Below are 19,206 nucleotides of genomic sequence, written 5' to 3'. Positions count from 1 at the left end.
TAACTACTTTGCGCAGGACTGAATTATCTTTTACAAGCTTTCCGTTATGTATATAACTAGTATAGTTTTTTATTGAAAAGTTTGCGCTCGTTGGAAATAAAGGAATTTAATCTCTTTAATGCTGTTATAATTAAAAGCTAATATTTAAGTTATGCATATTATACTTACATACATACTTATGTGCTTAATGTCAGATTATGTAAACGAATTATCTTAAGGCTCCGGCTTTTCAGACTACTACATACATACATACATGTATGTATGTACGTATGAAAATCTTATGTACATACATGCATATGTACATCATTTGTAGGTATGCTTATATATTATATTTTTTAAAACGTTCTGTCTTATCATACTCAACGAAAGGATGCATAAATAATTATGATGACTGAACAAATAATGTATTTAGCTACAATATTTCTTGTGTATGTATCTAACTATTTATTATATTTTTTTATGTATAAGTATATAAACATATTATGTACATATAAACATACGTCTGCATAGTTATAATTCGTTGACATACGCTTAACCATATACAAATACAAACGGTCACATAATTTGTGGTTACATTTATTATCTCCTGCAAAAAAGGATGTGCAGATTTTACATATAATATGTACATATGTATCTTCATAGACTAAAATATAAGTTACTTTATTTAAGAACGGAAAGTAATGAACTGCAGAGTCTTTTTGTGTTGGCTTAATAAAGTACTCGCGCATGTACATATATAGTTATATATAGATAATAATGTAATTATATTTTATTTCAGATTGGTTAGTATGATTCGCATTCCAGGAGAGGACTTTTCTGAAGATAGCAAAACAGCTGCTCATATAGAGAGGCTTCACCAAAAAGACATATTACCTAAAAGCCGTTATCAGATGTCGTCATCTCCCGATCTTTGCAAAGATTTAACTAAAACCAATTGCTTCTCAAAGAGTGGCTTCCTTAATAATTCCATATCGTTTGCAACACATATCATCAAGTCTAGCTCACCTGCTTCAAGTTTGGGGGAATCACCATTTGTTCCTGAGTTTAACAATCAAATACAAATACCTACAAGTCAACATATACATACGATTGCTCCCAGTGAAAACAACTTTTACAATTTTCCTGATTTTATTTCTGATCAAGAAAAGACAATTTTGTCAGATGCTGAAAGGATTCTTCGATCGAAAGAAAATGACATATATAATAACGAGTATAATCATTTAAACGACGTTTTTGCTATTCGAAAGTATTACCATCCTCTCTTTGCACATGGTATTTGTCGCTGGCCCGGTTGTGAAATGGATTTGGAAGATATTGGCTCTTTTGTTAAGTAAATAAATAGCTTCACATATTTCAGTTTTCACCAGTTATGTTTTCTAGGCATCTTAATACGGAACATGGATTGGATGATCGCTCGACAGCCCAAGCTCGTGTTCAAATGCAAGTAGTATCTCAATTGGAGTCTCATCTCCAAAAGGAAAGAGATCGATTACAGGCTATGATGCATCATCTGTACCTATCCAAGCAATTATTGTCGCCTTCGAAAACAGATCGCAAAGTATATTAAACGTTCAAAATCATATTAATAAGATTAAAAAGACTTAATTCAATGCATGCTTTTTTTTAGGATATTATTGGAAGTGATTTAAACTATTGCGCTGGCACCTCCCCGCTCGTATTAAATAATGTTGCTCGGTCTTTCCATCGATCTCTCTCCCCGAGCTCAGTTAATCTTCCGATTGTAAATTCCACTGGCTTATCGGCATTAAAGAAAAGGAATCACGATAAAAATACTTTTTCAGTAACAGGCGGTAAGAAATAAAGCTTTTTCGTGTAATGCTAATAAATTATACATAGAATATACAAGAGATAAGGGCAGAACCATTTAGCATGTTTGGCATATTGAATATATATAGCAATTCATGAATATTTTATTATTTTAAATAAAATGACTTAAATGACTTTCTTCAATACACAACAACAAATAAACTTATTTCTGAGCAGCAATTTACTAGTTTTTAATTTTTTTTTTTAGGGTTACCTTATATGTTGGAGAGAGCAGGGCTTGATGTGCAACATGGTGAGTAAGGTATTCGCAGAATGTTAATAACAAATATTTGTTACATTAATAGTTTAAAAGTGTATTGATTAATACTTAATTTTTAAATTGGTTTTATTTTTATCTTACAGAAATCCAACGTAATAGGGAATTCTATAAAAACGCCGATGTTCGACCACCCTTTACATATGCTTCTCTTATCAGACAAGTGAGTGATACTTAAAACTTTAGAATTTACGATACCAAGATTGTAGAGTACATCTGTAGCCCATTGCATTCTGAAAGCAAAAACGCATTGAGTTGGTCGTAGGAAATCACAGAAAACACATGTACGCACTCAGGTTTACAGTGTGAACTTCACACACACTTAACATATTACGCCTACATATAACAAGACGCCATCTAACGGTTGTATTATTATTATTGGAGTAAATGTGCGCTGCGACCTAAAAGATCTATTGTGCCTCCCTCTGATATATAAGTTTAAAGTTCCTTGTCCAGTTCTATTTTGTGCAGAAATGCCAAAATTTATCCTGGCTTCAAGTTTCTCATCTTACTAGTGTCTAGGGTGTGGGTCCCCAACTAGATAAGTCTTACCCTGCAAATGGCTAGACACTCCTCCAGTAGGTGTTCTGGAGTTGCGTCGTGCTCTAGACAGAGTTTGCATAATGTATCATTCACAATATTTAATTTCTGTAGATGTTAACGCAGTCTACGATGACCGGTTAGGAAACCTGCGATTATACTAAGCGAGTTTTTACTCAGCGGTACGCTTCTGTCGTATCCGCCAATAAGTCTCTTACTCTGCCTGGCTCCTAGCGATTTTTCCCACCAGTTCTCGCTCTCCCTCTGCGTTTCTAAAGTTATGCTACCATGAACCCACAAAAAGGCTCCGGTCTCCAGAAAGCTGAGCTTGCTCCCTTTCTGGCTAGCATGTCCGCAACATCGTTCCCTGGTATACCGGCGTGGCCCGGGGGACCCAGTAAATGGTCACCCTATAGGTTTTGCACAATTTGTTTAGTGATCATAAGCACTGCCAAACTAATCCTGAGACTACCCTATGAGCATTTCAAAATTTGATTGCTGCTTGGCTGTCCGAGAATATGGCAATGTTTCTATTCGTGTAGCCCCTTTCTAAGTTGCAAGCTGCACACCGCTCTATTGCGTGAATTTCCGCTTGGAAAATGCCTGTAAATTTTCCTAGCGGGTCCGCAGATCGCTGCTCCTGCCCCATTTTCTGTGACTGACCCATTCGTGTATCACCTAATGGCATGTGTTTTCACATTATAGGTGCCTCTCCACTCTGTCTTATGACTGATCTTAGGTGTGAAGAGCTTAGTGAAATTTTATCTTGTTACTGACTCGTCCTGAGAGTATTGTGCCAAGAGGTTGGATGCGCATAGCACCTGACATGTACGTGCAGGCCATTCTCTGAAGCTTGCTCAGAGACTTTTTCGCACATGCCTGTTTAGCTCGCTCTGTCCATACCACGGCACCGTAGCTGATGATCGGTCGTACCATCGCTACATACATCCACATGAGTATCTTTGGAGATAGGCCCCAGTTGCAGTTCATCAGAGCCATAGTTGCCTTTCGGACGAAGGTTTCTAATTGGCGTTTCCACTTCAGCCTACTATCTAGTATTACACCTAGATACTTGACCTTATTGGAAAGCTGTACTGTCGCATCCCCAATTTTAATTGGCTTTGGCGAGTCTAGTTTGTATCTATAAGTGAATGCAACTATCGTGGTTTTAGCTGGATTTATGTTCAGCTACACGTCCTTGCACCACCTCACGCTTAGTCTTAGACCCAGCATGATCCTCTCACATAGGGTGTACTCAAACTTTCCCTTAATGCCAAACTTTCCCTTAATGCCAAACTTTCCCTTAATGATATTGCCATCGGCATAGTCTTGACATTCAAACCCGTTGTCTGTAAGTTTTTTGAGCAGCTCATCCACTACAATGCTCCACATAAGTGGCAATAAGTGGCCACCTTGCGGGCAGCTTCTTGTAGTCTGAGCTCGGACTGTTAGGGTGCTTACCGTCACTTCTGCTATCCCGGTGCCTAGCTATCCTCTTTGCCTTCACTGAACTTTTGAGTAAGCTCGTGATTTCTATCTGCTCTTATTCTGTAGATCTGCCTGCCCTGTATGCGTGCTGGTTTTTATGTAGTCGATAATCCTTTAAGTACGTGTGCCTTTTGTAATAATGCACTACTTTTTCTAGGAAGGAGGTCAGACTTATTGGCCGAAAAGATTCAGGTTGAAAGGGGTCTTTGGGATGAAGATAACTCTGGGAACTCTCTAGGCCCTCGATAGGTACCCTTGTGCTATGCTACCCCTGAATTTTCTAATAAAATACGGCATTAGCAGCTCTTGTCCTTTTTGTTGATGTATCGGTGCGCTACCGTTTACGCCTGGAGCTTTATAAGGCTGGAAAGTGCCGAATGCCCACCGTATCCTCTGCTCTTTGATTATATTTGAGGCTACCTTCCATTTTGGTCTTTTGACTGCAGCTCAGACTGTTGCGCTTGGGCCCTCTATCTGTATGTCTGACACATTCAAAACGATACTCTTGGGAAAGTGGGTATGTAGTAGAAGTCTGGCCTTCCACTCCTCATTTTCCGTAAAAGTACTGTCCGATTTCTTTAAGCAAGGTTCTTGAATGCTATTGCTGTTAATGAACACCCTTGCTGCTGGTGGTGTCTTTGCTATATTTGTTCAGAACTTACGGAAGTGGGCTGGCTTGCTCTTCCTTAGTTAGTGCTAGTTGCGGTGCCTCCGCGTCATCTCTCGGGAAGTAGATTGATGTTACCACCAGTTTCCTTGAGTTCGACCCGACAGGTGCACTGCTACCAGGGGTTTACTAAGGAATTTGGAGAGACAAGCAATTTATGTTATTGTTCACCAAGATACAGGTTCTTGTTTTGTTCTCTCGACAGTCAGCAATTACCTGTGTCTTTACTGTTAAGACCGCAGATACGTCCTCTGACGGTCCCTGGCCCAGCCGGGTGGTTTACCCGGCGATTCCAGCTGAAGCTGCCTTCGCGTGATGCAGGTTGATCTGTGCCACGCTAGTGCTCTCCATTTTATAAGTCCTAAGTCTAGGCTCTCGCTGACGTGCGTCCCCTCGCCCTCGGATTTGCCGTGCTCATAATTCACCTAAAACACTGCCAGGTCTAGGCCTTCCAGTGAAGTATTGTCTACCTCAGTCTCGAATTCCGCTACCACGGCCCTCTCCGGGACACTGCTGGCTACCATCTGTTTTGGGTACTTCCGCTTCCGCCATCTTCTTTTGCAGACGACAGGGTAGCTGGCAAAAATGATGGATCATGAGCATGTTGTTCTACTGCAGTAGCAATAGAGTGGAATGCTCTACTCCCAGAGTCACCAGCTTGCCCCCGTTCGTCTCCGTGCACTTCAGCACTGTTTAGGTGTCCGGCAGGAGGTCTGAATTCTGATTCTTGAGAAGGTCCACAACTGTCTGCTCCTCGACACTGGATGACCGCGGTAGGTAAACTGTGAAGATTTCCAGTTCCGCGATCTCATCCCTGATGCAGGCTGTGAACTGCGCACCCTCTACCGCAGTCAACTTTCGGGTGACGGATACCAGCCAGTCCCTCGTATTGGCACCGCGTCGGCCTTGTGAACAAGCGCCTCCTCCAGTTGCGAGCCCCACTCCAGGTACCTATTGTACCATTTACGGCCATTACGGCACTTAGTCCTTGCCTACCACCGTGGTCCAGAGCCTCCTCTTCCATCCGCTCTGCCATTTGTGTCCTAAGTCTAAGTCCCACCCGTTTGATTTTTTGCAGTCCATAAATGATCCCACGAGTGTAGGGAAAGTATATACGCCTTGCCATTGCCCCCATTGGCACGGTAAGGCCTTCACATACTTCGTAATAATACAGTCAGTTAACCCCGACTGCAAACTAGCCAATGAGCACGGGCCCCGTGACACTCTGGCTTGGGGCTGGTTAATTATTTTTATATGAGAACCACTACAGAGCGTTTTATTCTTCTCCGCCAAGCATACCTCTAATCATGATTAGGGTCCAGAGACATCTGGACACTAGTCCCAGATGGCTCTTTTCCCCAACCTTCGCTAGACTTTGCATTGCCATAGGCGAGCAAGTGACACTATCTCACCTGGCATCATCCCGGGACAATGCAGTGTATATTGCCCAGCCGTAGCCCTTTTGGGGACTTCAACTAGAGGATTTTTGCCAGCCCTAACGGTTTTACAAGTACATATTTATATGTATATATACATATATAAATATTACTATATACATATATAAATTAACTATTTTTTAGAACCGGTACACAAAAATATACCAATAGTCTAATTAATTATCGAATGGGTTTTGCGCGTAACAGGTCGAAGACGGCGTTGCACACCCCAAAAAGTATATATATTCTCATTCGGGCTGAGTAGATATAGAGTTGTCTGTCTGTTGTACTTTTGCTAATTTTTTTTTTAATTTTTATATGCTCCCTTCGAAAAGAAAAGTACCATATAGGACTATGTATCCATAATCTTTTCAATTTTTGTATCCACCTTTAAATATTTAATATTTTATATAGAATCAGTAATGTATATATTATTATTATATATGCATTTAAGAAGTTCGGGTCCACTGATTGAATTCTTTCATTTTATTAAAGGCAATCATTGATTCTCCCGACAAGCAGTTGACTTTGAATGAAATTTACAATTGGTTCCAGAACACATTTTGTTATTTTCGGCGAAATGCAGCAACTTGGAAGGTACCTATACTTATTTTATTTCGGCGCAGATTATTATAATAACTGCCTAATTGTATAATTTATTTTCTGAACTTCGATTCACAGTCGAAATATTTGTTTTTTCGTTTGTGTATGTCTCTCTGTTTATCTGACTGTCTGTCCGTGCTAATGGTTTATTCCCCAATATGCTGACTTAAATAGTCGGAATTAGAAACTTATATAAATAAAATTTAAAGTTTTTAATATATTTTGTACTGACATATGCATACCCATAGAACGCAGTACGCCATAACTTGTCCTTACATAAGTGCTTTATGCGCGTAGAAAATGTAAAAGGTGCAGTTTGGACTGTCGATGAAATTGAATTTTACAAGAGAAGACCTCAGCGCACAGCTGCCATTGCAAATAATTTATCTGGTGTCAAAAATTCGACGGATAATAATTTTTTCATAGCGTTAAATTTTGGGTAGGTGGAAAAGTAATTACATACATGCTTTTATTCCCATTCCTAATATATCTGATTTTTCATTTGTTTTAATTACATTGTTAAAAGTGTTAAAAGTACAAAGTTAGTATTTTGACAGTGAAGTGACAGTGTATTTTGGTACCGCGCTTAAGATGGTACCGCTAGATGTATTTTGGTACCGCGAACATACAACAGAATAATTTGCCTCTCGCGTGCATTCTGCTTGTATCTTTTATCTAAGTTTCAAAACTCCAATTACGTGTATATGTATTAGTGTGTGTAGTGGAATTTAATGGGTAAGTGTTTCACAAATACAAAAACAACAGTCAACAAACCGGCAAATGATGACAACATTAATAACGAAGATGGAAGAAAAATAAGCAGTCTTATGCCTCTTTATTAAAACTGAAGTTTCAAAAAGACTTACTATTATAACTATTGTACTATCTGGCGTTATTGATTTAAATAAAAAAGCTGTTCATAAATTAATTAATTAATGTTAAATGTGGCGATCTGAAAATAAATGTTAGCAGTCTTTATACGTTCTTACTTTTAATTGGTATGCGAACAAAGCTTTATTAAAGACATTGATACATATTTTGTCTGTCCGCCTATAGTCTATAATCGTATGCCATATTCCGTCTTTGTCTGTAGTCAGGTCCATTATAGCATATTGCAGAACAATTTCACAGCATTCAAACACAATATTTTATTGACACGGTATACATGAGATTCCAAATGAACAGTATAAATTTATGATTTACATTTTAAAAAGTTTGAAGTCAAGTATTGGAATACCTAGCATGTTATTGGAACTATTAAAAAGTAATAACGTTAAATATATGTAGATACATAGGTACATACATGGAAAATTCACCAGTATTTAAAAATAAAAAAGAGTGTTAAGTAAAATATATTTCTAGATTGCCATGAACGAACATTTGGTCAAAATATGCATACAAGTTAATTATGTTACACAAATAACTAATCACTATACTAAAAACAGCTACTGCATTATTAACTACATTTGTCTTTTTCTCTTACAATTTTATCCGTTTTTTTTTTTCTTAATTTATCCTTTGACTTATACCTCTTAAACTAATACCAATGTAGAATGCTATTCGAACAAATTTATCCTTACACAAATGTTTTGTTCGATATGAAGATGATTTCGGCTCATTTTGGATGGTTGATGACAATGAATTCATTAAAAGACGTCATCTATCTAGAGGCCGTCCTCGTAAATATGAGCCGTCGTCATCACCCAATTCGAATCCTTCGGATTGTCTGAATGCTACAGACAAGAGCTCGTGTGATAACTGCAATCAACATTTTACTAATGTCGGGCGTCATGATGAATGCAGAAAGGACATTAATGAAATGTGTGATTCCAGTTTAGGAGCAGATGGGTTTCCCTTCTGTAAAGAGAGCCATTTGAATAAGGAGAAGAACGTTAATCATGAAGATAATATATATATAAATGATTTCATAAGCAGAAATTCCAAGACAATTGCACATTCGGAAGCTTTACAAAGTCCTGTAAGTAATAATTTCATGGCCATTAATAATGGTTCCGCCTCAATATTTAAAAATAATGTGAATAACTTTAATTAGACACAATAAGAATGTTCTACATTGCAGTACACTAATGACTTTATAAGCGAGTTCTTTGGATTCGATACGTTTTTAAAATTAAAATAATATTGCTACAAATACGAAAAATAATAATTTAATAATGTAATGCTATCGACACATTTTCAATCAACTTACAATTTGAAATATAGTATGTCGATTATACTATGCAACTTGTTTTTATACCGTATATACATATATTTACTTAAAGCAAACTTTGCTCTGCAACAATAGATATCCTGATTATTACTTCCCACCAACATCAGCGTAATTGCATTAATTGATTAAATAAACTTGTATATTTGAATAAAATACATTTATGGTGCAATTTTCTCGTCTAACGAAAATAAAAGGATTATTTTGAATTTTAAATTCATTTCAAGGGTAAGTAAATATTTCTACTTTGAATTTATACAGTAGAAAATAACCAATATACTTAGGATACCTATTTATGAAATTCCTGCTTATGTGACACTCCTAAACTTTAAAATGTCTAAGCGTTTTGTATTATATTTCATCCGTAAGATTTTTAAATGTTTCATGTCAATATTTTTTGCAGCTTCGTCAAAAATATTTGTAGCTTTTTAATTCATCCACGTATTTTATTGATGTTCACCATTTTCCTCTGGTCTTTAAAAAAAAACACGTTCTTCAGCCAAATTTATTTTGTTTGACGCTCAAAAATCATTTTATATTATTTTAAAATATACTATTAGCTATACAACATCCACTTTAACATAAAATAATGGCATAGTGACGCATGACGCGTCAGAAAGCGCCTGTTGCGGTTTAAATGGAAAAAATATCTCCTAAGTTTATAAAAGTAAGGAATCTTTTGCATATATCTATCAATAACATTTATTCTTAAGTATCGCCATTTGAAACATATGTATATAATTATAAGTTCTATAATTTATAACGCTACAATTCAAACCTAGCTTAAGTAATGCTGTAGCTCTGTGAATGATAATGTGGGATCATTGCTATCAATACTGTTCGAAGTGTCTTCTACGCTAAAGCCTTTAAATTTGGAGCACTGATGGACTCTCGTATCTTTCAAAAGAATGGTATGCACGCTTTGGTTCGATAATCCAAAAAATATTTCGCCTTTAGCTTTAAGTTGTATCTTCGTAGATTCCTTTATTAAACTCTGAATTCTATTTAACAACTCCTGATGACATATGTTAGCAGTTTCTCCAAAAAATACTCCATCCAAATCATTATCAGGAATTAATTGAAATTGAGGCACTCCCGCGTTATTTAGTATTTTACAGGTGAATACGCATTTCTTTCGGGGATCGCTGGGGTGAGCATATATTCTAGTAGCAACATAGCCTACAGGGTATATCCAGTTTGCATTATGAAAATTTGGATTCGATGGTATAATTTCGCCCAGAGTGTGTATGAGAATATTATTTAACTTTAATGGGAACAACGAAATTTTCTTTAATGACGTAGAAACCTCCTGAGGTTTGTTGTCTCTTTCAGTCATTAAAGAGTTCTGTGTTTCTACAATAGATTTTTTTCCAACATCGTGATTGTCATTTAGGAATGAAGCTGATAAATTAGCGCTTTTGTCTAATCCTTCATGGAACATCAAGCGTTCAATTAAGAATAACCTCTCCTCTCGGGCTGCAGCTAGCTCCGATTGCAAGTAACAAACTTCATCAACAATAGAAGAATTTTCCTGAAATAGCAATAAAAAAAAATTATTTTTTTAATGCCAAAAAATGTAACAGCAGCCAATTTACTGTTAATATTACATATATCAACATTTTCAAAACAATTTCAAAAGTGTACTTACTAATATATAGTTTTTGACACGTGATTTAATCTTGTTATACTTTGTTTTAAAGTCAGATCTTCCGGTTTTCATGTTTACCTGTTCTGTTTTTCTTCTAATAAGGTACGGCAAAAATCATGTATTACCTCAAAAAAAAGCATCTCGTTTACATTAGTGCTGGGCAAAAAATTAATTTAACTTCGACTTATCGATGGCTTTGACCTAATCGCAACCATCGGTTTTCATTAAAAAAATGTTCTTTAAATCAACTATTAAGGATAAATTGTTGATTGAAAACTTAAGAGGATCTCTAATATATTGAAATTGTTACAATTTATAAGTATTATTTGTAAACAAATATGATTTTAGAAAATAAAATGCGAAAATGCTAGTTTTCGCAAAAAAAAAATTCAAGATCGATGATTACTTCGATTGGTAAGAAAATCGATTTTTGCCCAGCTTAAATTTAGACAGTAATGAAACGCATAATCAAATACTCAATATAAATAATTTTATTTAAATTACCGATTTAATTGTAACGAGAAATGGGTTGCACTAAATCGTTTATTTAAAGGTATCTCATACGATCGCTCAAAATTGGCTGTTTTTGCATCTCTCTTATGTGAACACTCAAATCTCTTGAGCAGTGCTCTAAAGCGATGGAAATAGAACGCGTTATATTTTGGTGTGCTTTTCCATCGCTCAGCTCGAGCTTACTACCACTAAGCATACATGCTTAGTGTTACTACTCTTGCGTAATGTGACCATATATATATGAGCACAAGAAGCTGCGGTGAAAAAAAGAGCCGCTTACATTGTATCGCTTTAAAGCGATCGTCTGAAAGTATCTTCTGAAAAGGCGAGAGAAGAATAAATGTTAATCTTAGAGCACAACCCAAAAGCAAAGCGGAATACATTTTTAAGAACACGAACCAGAATGGATTGCCGATTTAGTGAATGGTAATTAAAATATTGTAAAAATTACCATTTGCATCAGCATTTGATTTTAAGTTTCCAATTAATTCGATTTTTGATTGCTAAATTCTCTTAATAGTGATTAATCGTCGACAACTGACAATTGACTGGTATAACATAAATATTATCGATAAATCGAATATCCCATGTCGGTCTCTAATATATAACACCGCTTCTATAAAAGAATAAAATATTTTTAAATAAATTTAATTAATACCATAGTCAAAATGCCAGTTGCTGACATGTCTTTCTCTGAAGACAAATTTGGACAGCGCCTGGATAAATGTATATCTGATTCAATAATCAAAGGATGTGAGTTACATATTACATAATATACAGTGATTAATTGTAATCCAATTACCTGTGTTCTACACATTTTCCTGCCCGACGGTATTCATATTATGATATTGCAGAAAATTGCTCCGTAAATTTCGTTAATACAATAACATGGGTACAATACAATAAGATATTTATATTTTTCTTAAAATAATATGTACGCCTGGCTAAGAATTTGGAAGTAGTAGTGCGTTTAGTCTACAGGATTATTGTATGTCAAGCAAATTTAATAGCTTGGCACGGGAAGAAGATAATCTGAATTAATTATAATAACATAAGATTGGCACTTCTTTATTTCAATTAAATAATCACCAAAAAATAATTGAATTCATTATTACTTTCAGGTGGTGGTCTAGCGATTGGAACTGTAGCTTCTTTGTTGTTCTTCAAAAGACGCATGTGGCCGGCATGGGTTGGCACGGGATTTGGCATTGGTGTGGCGTATAGCACATGCGAGAAGAGTATAAGCTTAATAAAATGAATGTTATGAATAGCCATATTTTAATCGTGAAAAGGTCGACATTTTATCGAAATAAAGTTTTAAGTCCCGAAATGTTATCCACGACAAGATTGTGACAACAAGACTCTTTGTACTTGCATCTCATGAATACGCTTAAAACTTTGTGGCAGCGACGCTGTAGTGTTTCTTGAATTTCAGTGGTTAAATAACTAAATCAACAAAGACAAGAATACTTTAAAGTTGGACGCAGACAACCTATTCTTGCACCTTTGCTGGGACATTGCAGCAAACACACGGACGCACTCACAAACCCATATGCACATAACAGCTTACGTATCATTTTAATGTTATTTATCCGTTATTTGAATAACATTATATAGAATCATATAGACAGGCATAGCTAAAACAACGCAGTTTGTCTTGCTAATATGGAATATATAATTTATAGAGTGAGCGTGGAAGACCGTTAACCTATCATGTACATTAGCACAGCATCACAACCCTTCTTTAAAAAAATTATACTTTTTTAAAAATATCAATAAAGCAAAGAAAGCAAGATTGAAAATACTACTGTAGATTTAAGAGATTTATTTAGTAGTACTTTTTATGCAGTATGTAAAATTACAAATCTCTTATATTAGTGGTTTTTAAAGCCAGCTTTTAAAAAATTTGGTCATGATTTGACGGTGCTTAGATATTCAAAAATGTGCTTTGTCGGTTCTATGCTTTTTTATATATGTATATCTAAGTGTTGTTAGTTATTTTTAAACCACAAAGGACAAACTGTGTGTCCGTATGCCTTAAGAATAAATATATATATAAAAAGTTATTTTTATAGCTGATCTAACAAATTTAAAAATGTTCCGAGGGGTATAATTTTTGGCAGGCATACTCTTGCACGCAGTAAATTGTGAGTTTTAGTTTGATGTATGCTGATTACCGGGTTTAACCAAACTTTTTCCTGTTTCCTCTGATGCAATGTATATTTCAGAAATCTGATTGAAATGATTTTGTGAGCTAGCACTGTTATTAAAGTGGTCTACAACTTACGAATTAAACGTGAAATAATGTGAGCATATTTGTACCTACATTTATATATTGTACACCTGGGACGCGACCAGAGATCGGCAAGAGCGCACCCACCCTAAAAATGTTATTAACATATAGGCATCTACACACACAACCAAAAATAAAAAGGTTATTCACTTTTTTGTGTGATTTTATATGTATGCTTCTGTTTTGCTACTTGCTCTCGCGTGGCGTTGTATGCAGGCATCCTTTGTGGGTACGCGTATGTACATTCACCCATGTTTAGTGAGTGCCACCATTGGGCTTAAAAAGTGCCACTGCTACCGTTTTCTGGTGAAAACACGGCCCATTTAAAAATGAAAAGATTCAAAATTTTAGTTTATTAAAAAAAATATATATATTTATTTATTTATTTAATGTCAACTATGGACAGGCGGCGATAAAAGAAAAGGATTACAAAAAATATTTAAAATTTTAATTTAAAAAGTATTTAATAATTATTTTCTTTGTTTCAATGGATACACCTCGATAGACATGGATGGTAAACACCCACATTTGTTCCAAGGATTGGGAAACCCAAACACCCAATAGTCTGGGTTAGTATTAAATTATTAATAAGTTAAAAAGGATAAGTTAAAGAATATATCGTTAGTAATGACAAATCAGACGCCTCTGCTTGTAACAAAGTCTAAAGTTTGCTTTAACATCAGCACAGAGTATTCCATAGCGTTCATGCTGTGAATAATTAGTTGCTCACAAACGTTTAATGAATAAACGAACCACAAATCCGAGGATACCTAGCACGAACTCGCAGAAATTTAAATGACCTACGAACAAATATAGAGAACAAAGAGATGTATAAATTAATTGTATTGGTAAGCAATACAACTTCTTTAGCCATACTTTTGATTAAGCCAGAGACTTTGAATTGCCTTACCTGACGATTAGAGCAAACAGCTTGGTCAAACTTAAACTCTACTATCAGAAAAGCATTGTCATTACTTCTGCTATCTATTAGAAGTAACTGCCATCATGTACGGAGTATACTATGTGAGGCGAGTGTCTATGGAAGGACTTTACTCTATCAGATCATTGATAAATTAAAAATCAAAGATTAAAAAGCAACGGTCTAAGGTTACTACCCTGAGGAACTCCAGACGTCACAGACACTGTCTTGGAAACAGCTGACTTCAAAACTACCTTTTGAATTCTGTTAGTTAGGTAATTAGATACCCACTTAAAAAAATTCTTTGCAAATCCAATCATATTTAATTTATTTATTTAAATGCAGAACATAAAGATTATTCGATTCGATTTGATTTTTTTAAACTTATTTTTTAATGTATGTTGAATCGATGAAATCAAAACTTTGTATTGATCTTGTTAGAAAATATACAAAATTCACCTTATTAAATAAAGTGATAATGTCTTTTCATGATTACGTAAACCAATAAACCAATACAAATAATTTTATATTCTGCATAAACATATATTTTCTCCAACAAATATTTGATTTTTGTTATTTAATTCAATGTACTTTTTTATAAATGGATTCTGTGCATATAAATTATTTAGAGTTAAATTATTATATTATTTGGCGCGTTAAACAATACAAGTTAGTCGGTAAATCTAAAAATCTAGCCAACCTTGAATCTGAAAGTCGAGATTGGACAAGGTGGTCATCGGACTTAACGCTGATTTGTTTACCACAGATTTGGCAAGCTGGCACAATTAATTGGAATTAAAATGAATTTTGTGGTTTCCCTGATATGGCTGTCAATTCGGAAAATTACATTTTCTAAATTTTTATCGATTGTGATGAATTTTTGTTCAGATGCACAGCCTAAGAAAAATTCACCGCAGAGTAATAATAAAATAATATGTAACTATAAATGTATGTAGGTCGTACATACTTACAGACTATCAGGTGAGAGAATTTAGCTTCAATTTATATTAGCGAAACCACATTCAAATCAGCTTACTATTTTTGCGCGGTACGAAAGCTAATTACATACACATACATTCATATAGATCGAAATTACATACATATATATGCATACAGTTATCCGTTATTGCAAGCCATTTTAATTTTAGGTGAAAAATGTGTTCCTCCAAATTTTACTGAGTCATTTTCCATTTTTGAGAAGACCAAAGACATCAAATATTTGTTATTTACATCCATATTGAAAATGCCAGCCTGACGGAATACGACCCCAATTAAAAATAAAATAACGCTACGCTGCCATAAAAAAAGGCCCCAGTTTTGGGACTTATTATTAATATGAAAAATATTTGAAATAACTATCAAATTTGTAATTTAATTAAATTTAAATTCTATTTTAAAATCAACTATTTATAAATAAGAAAGAATTAAAATTTGATACAAAAATCGCTCGAATTTTTGTATAAAACTTATGTAATGTGAAACTTTTACAGTAAAATCTGTCCAAAAAAAAATTTTATTATTTGCTTTGCACGCTTTAACTGGGTTCCAGGAGTTGATCTACCATCTTATACTAATCGTCTACTTTTAATTAATCTTCCATCGTTAGCTAACCGCCGTATTATGTTAGGCGTCATGTTTATGATTAAATTAGTTAAAGGGGAAATTGACTCCTCATACTTGATGAGTCAACTTAATTTCTCAGTTCCTGCTCTCAGTAAAACTAATTGTTCACTGCATGAACCCCTTCGAATAATCTGTGCTGATTACAACAAACTTTACTCTGTTATCAACACAGAGGCCTCTGATTGTATTACTAAAATATCTATTTTAACTTTTTTAATTAATAATAATTAACACTTACTAAAAGATTTATTTTAACTTTTTTAACTATTAATATCTAGCACTAACCCAGACCTGATTGGTTTTTTGGGTTTTCCCCAATCCAATAATTTTAAATTTAATTTAAATATTTTGTATTCATTTTCGTTTATCGTCGACTGTTCATAGTTGACATTAAATAAATAAATAAAAAATAAAAAGTAATGTAATTATCTCGTCAAAATATATAATATACATATATCAGTAGGTGATCGTTAAAGCAACTTTTGTAACCTATTTTCTCTTTTTGAAGAAAATGGAAATTAGTGTTTTTAAGGGCCTTATTGAATAGTGGTCTTAATTCAGACCGGCAAAATTACATCTCTTGAATTTCTTTTTAAATGTTTCGATAACTTTCGGAATTTTCGATATCGAAATTTTTCGATGAATTTCAAAATTTGATAGCATTTTATCTCTGGCCATTCTTGCAGTCATGCTTATTGAGTCGAAAATTGCCGAATTTCCTTCCGGAACTTTCCAAACCTGAATACTCTTTCGTAGATTTTTAGTAAAAGTTTTCGTTTTTTTTTTTTTAAATTTGTAATTGTTTTGAACTTGTATCATTTAAATTAATTTTAATTAATAGATTACTGTTTTTGTGTTACTTGTTCAAATATTTATATATGTATATAAATACATATATGTATGTGTAAAGCTAATATTTTTTTCTATGTGCATTTGTATACACAAGCGATGACAACTCCATGAAGTTGTGTGTACACATGCATTTGGTTCGATAAGAATTAAAGATTGGAGCTTAAGCTGTCGCACCTTTGGTATACTGTTGCTCTACCGCACGTGTGCTTTTCGGCATTGTTCTTGACCTGAAACGTTCATTAAATTATTAAACAAATATTTTTTCACACAATATCATCCCTTAAAACAGAATTTATTTGCAGCATCTGGTAGTGTCGTTAAGCACTGGGCAAAATGATTGGACTTTACAACAATGCATGCATAAAAATCAGAATCGTTAGCAACGCTCTACCAAAATATACATGCTTACCCTCAACATTATGCACGTGGCTCTAGGCACGTGTACACAATTCAGGTTGAACCCACGATTAAATTAATCGCTGATTAGTTACGGACGACTTTACCAAAAGATTTGCTTATTTCAAATATAATCTAAGTACGAATGCTACCTATAAAGGTGCATGACAACGGCGAACAGTAATTCAATATTGTTTGTACATATATACACATACACAACAAACACACACATACATACAGTTTGCAAAGTAAGCATTGGAACCAAGCTATTAAAATGCAGTGGAAATTGCTTTTAAATAATTTTAACTAAAAACTTACGTTTTGAAATATGTACATATATTCACTAACTGTTGCATTGTATTTTTTTGTTATACTTACTTTGCTACTTTTATTCAACCGTAAATATACACGCCCTCGTGTGGTGTTCGGATATTTTCAGAAATTTGTATGCTTTCCTCATTAAAGCTTTATATTTAACTTCACGGCCTCTTAAAAATGGACTGATTGCGATTTCATTCTTTTTTGAATTGCATTTGATTTCTGATTTGAGCAAAGCTAAGCTGGTGGCTGAGGCACAGTAAACATCATAATGCCTCAAGTTTTCAATTGGTGGTGGTTTCCGGAAAAAACACAATTTTTCCCCTGCGACCATTTTTACGCTGGCTTGGCATGTGTGTCTTATGTTATTGGTAGTCTTTTGTAATCGTATTGAGTTAAAAAAAAAAAGTTTTCAATGCAAACGGGATAGTGTTATATGCGGGTATTTATTAATTGGAACATGTTAAGTTTATACATATGTAGACACATATATAGCCTAAAAACCAATTATTATTTTTATTATATTATTGTTTTTTTTATTAGTTAGGATGTTCGTATTTTCTTGATATGCTTTATATGGCAAACATACTAAGTGGAGAGGACGGTGACCGTCTAAGAGACTATCAAAGCAAAGGTTACCAATCATGATAGTAGACTAGTCTATATTAATATTATTTTTAATATTATTAATCACTCGATTGCAAACTTTTACATTATGCACTTTCCTTTTTTGTATAAAATATATGCAGATGAAGATATAGCAGACTCGATAAAAAGTATTGTAAGCCTTGTCTGTGCGAGCAAAAATAACTAGACAGTAAGAACTAGACCCCAAATTTGGTACTTAAATGTGTACGACTAAAATTTTTGAAGGATTTGTAACAAATTCAGTATCCATTAGATTTGGCATGTTCTGCGATGCCGAAAATTTCCTTGATCGGATAAGAAACTATAGACAGCTCGATCGGATAAAAACCTATATAACGAACGATTGCTAACACAAAAGACAAGCAAGACAAGCACATAAGACAGCAAATATGTAAAGTGACGGGTCCAAAAAGAAGAAAACTTCTTAGAGTCGAATTTACATTCCCTCAAATATATCTCATTTCTTGTAAATTCCGTGTAGGTTCATTTTAAAATGATTATGATACGTTTACTTTTGATTATTGATTTATTACTATACATAAATATGTATTTTTATGTACATGACAACTTAATATAAAAACCTTCAAATTATATTTTAAATTTAGTTAGCATGCATGGTATAACTATAAAACCAATACTTTTATGCAACTACGTCATTTTTATAAAATTTTATTTCACATAATATTAAACGTAGTCCTTATCGGAGTAGAGGGTACATTATTGATCAATTGTATTTAACACTTATATGTTCATTTTATTCAAAACGTTTCAATGTATAGCAATTCTTCCTGTAAACCTTAGGGGTTATTTTCCATGCTTTCGATTGCTCTTTCTGCACAAATTAATTTGTCTGAAGATCGTTGCTAAAATATTCATTCAACTGAAAATTCGTGTCCTGCTGCGAAATCAAAAGTTCGTTTAATACGTCCGA

General features: G+C 34.3%; 3 protein-coding genes across 3 annotated transcripts; 2 read left to right on the top strand and 1 right to left on the bottom strand.

Moving 5' to 3' along the window:
• The first annotated feature begins 391 nt into the window (after positions 1-391).
• On the top strand, positions 392-8,480 carry LOC117134661 (forkhead box protein P1). Its single transcript, XM_033293050.1, has 8 exons — positions 392-428; positions 779-1,330; positions 1,381-1,558; positions 1,628-1,811; positions 2,036-2,080; positions 2,191-2,267; positions 6,731-6,832; positions 7,087-8,480. The coding sequence occupies exons 1-8, from the start codon at positions 403-405 to the stop codon at positions 7,279-7,281; spliced, it is 1,359 nt and encodes a 452-aa protein (XP_033148941.1). The 5' UTR covers positions 392-402; the 3' UTR covers positions 7,282-8,480.
• Positions 8,481-9,567: 1,087 nt separating this feature from the next.
• Positions 9,568-10,840, bottom strand: LOC117134662 (transforming growth factor beta regulator 1). Its single transcript, XM_033293051.1, has 2 exons — positions 10,714-10,840; positions 9,568-10,596 (listed from the first exon to the last, which is right to left on the bottom strand). The coding sequence occupies exons 1-2, from the start codon at positions 10,783-10,785 to the stop codon at positions 9,844-9,846; spliced, it is 825 nt and encodes a 274-aa protein (XP_033148942.1). The 5' UTR covers positions 10,786-10,840; the 3' UTR covers positions 9,568-9,843.
• Positions 10,841-11,869: 1,029 nt separating this feature from the next.
• On the top strand, positions 11,870-12,587 carry LOC117134673 (MICOS complex subunit Mic10-like). The gene is made up of 2 exons (XM_033293109.1): positions 11,870-11,979; positions 12,348-12,587. The coding sequence occupies exons 1-2, from the start codon at positions 11,895-11,897 to the stop codon at positions 12,482-12,484; spliced, it is 222 nt and encodes a 73-aa protein (XP_033149000.1). The 5' UTR covers positions 11,870-11,894; the 3' UTR covers positions 12,485-12,587.
• Positions 12,588-19,206: the final 6,619 nt, after the last annotated feature.

The sequence above is a fragment of the Drosophila busckii genome, chromosome 2R (assembly GCF_011750605.1).
Source record: "Drosophila busckii strain San Diego stock center, stock number 13000-0081.31 chromosome 2R, ASM1175060v1, whole genome shotgun sequence".
Taxonomy (NCBI): Eukaryota; Metazoa; Arthropoda; class Insecta; order Diptera; family Drosophilidae; genus Drosophila; species Drosophila busckii.
The sequence above is the reverse complement of the archived record's forward strand: the minus strand, read 5'-3'. Positions and strand labels throughout refer to the sequence as shown.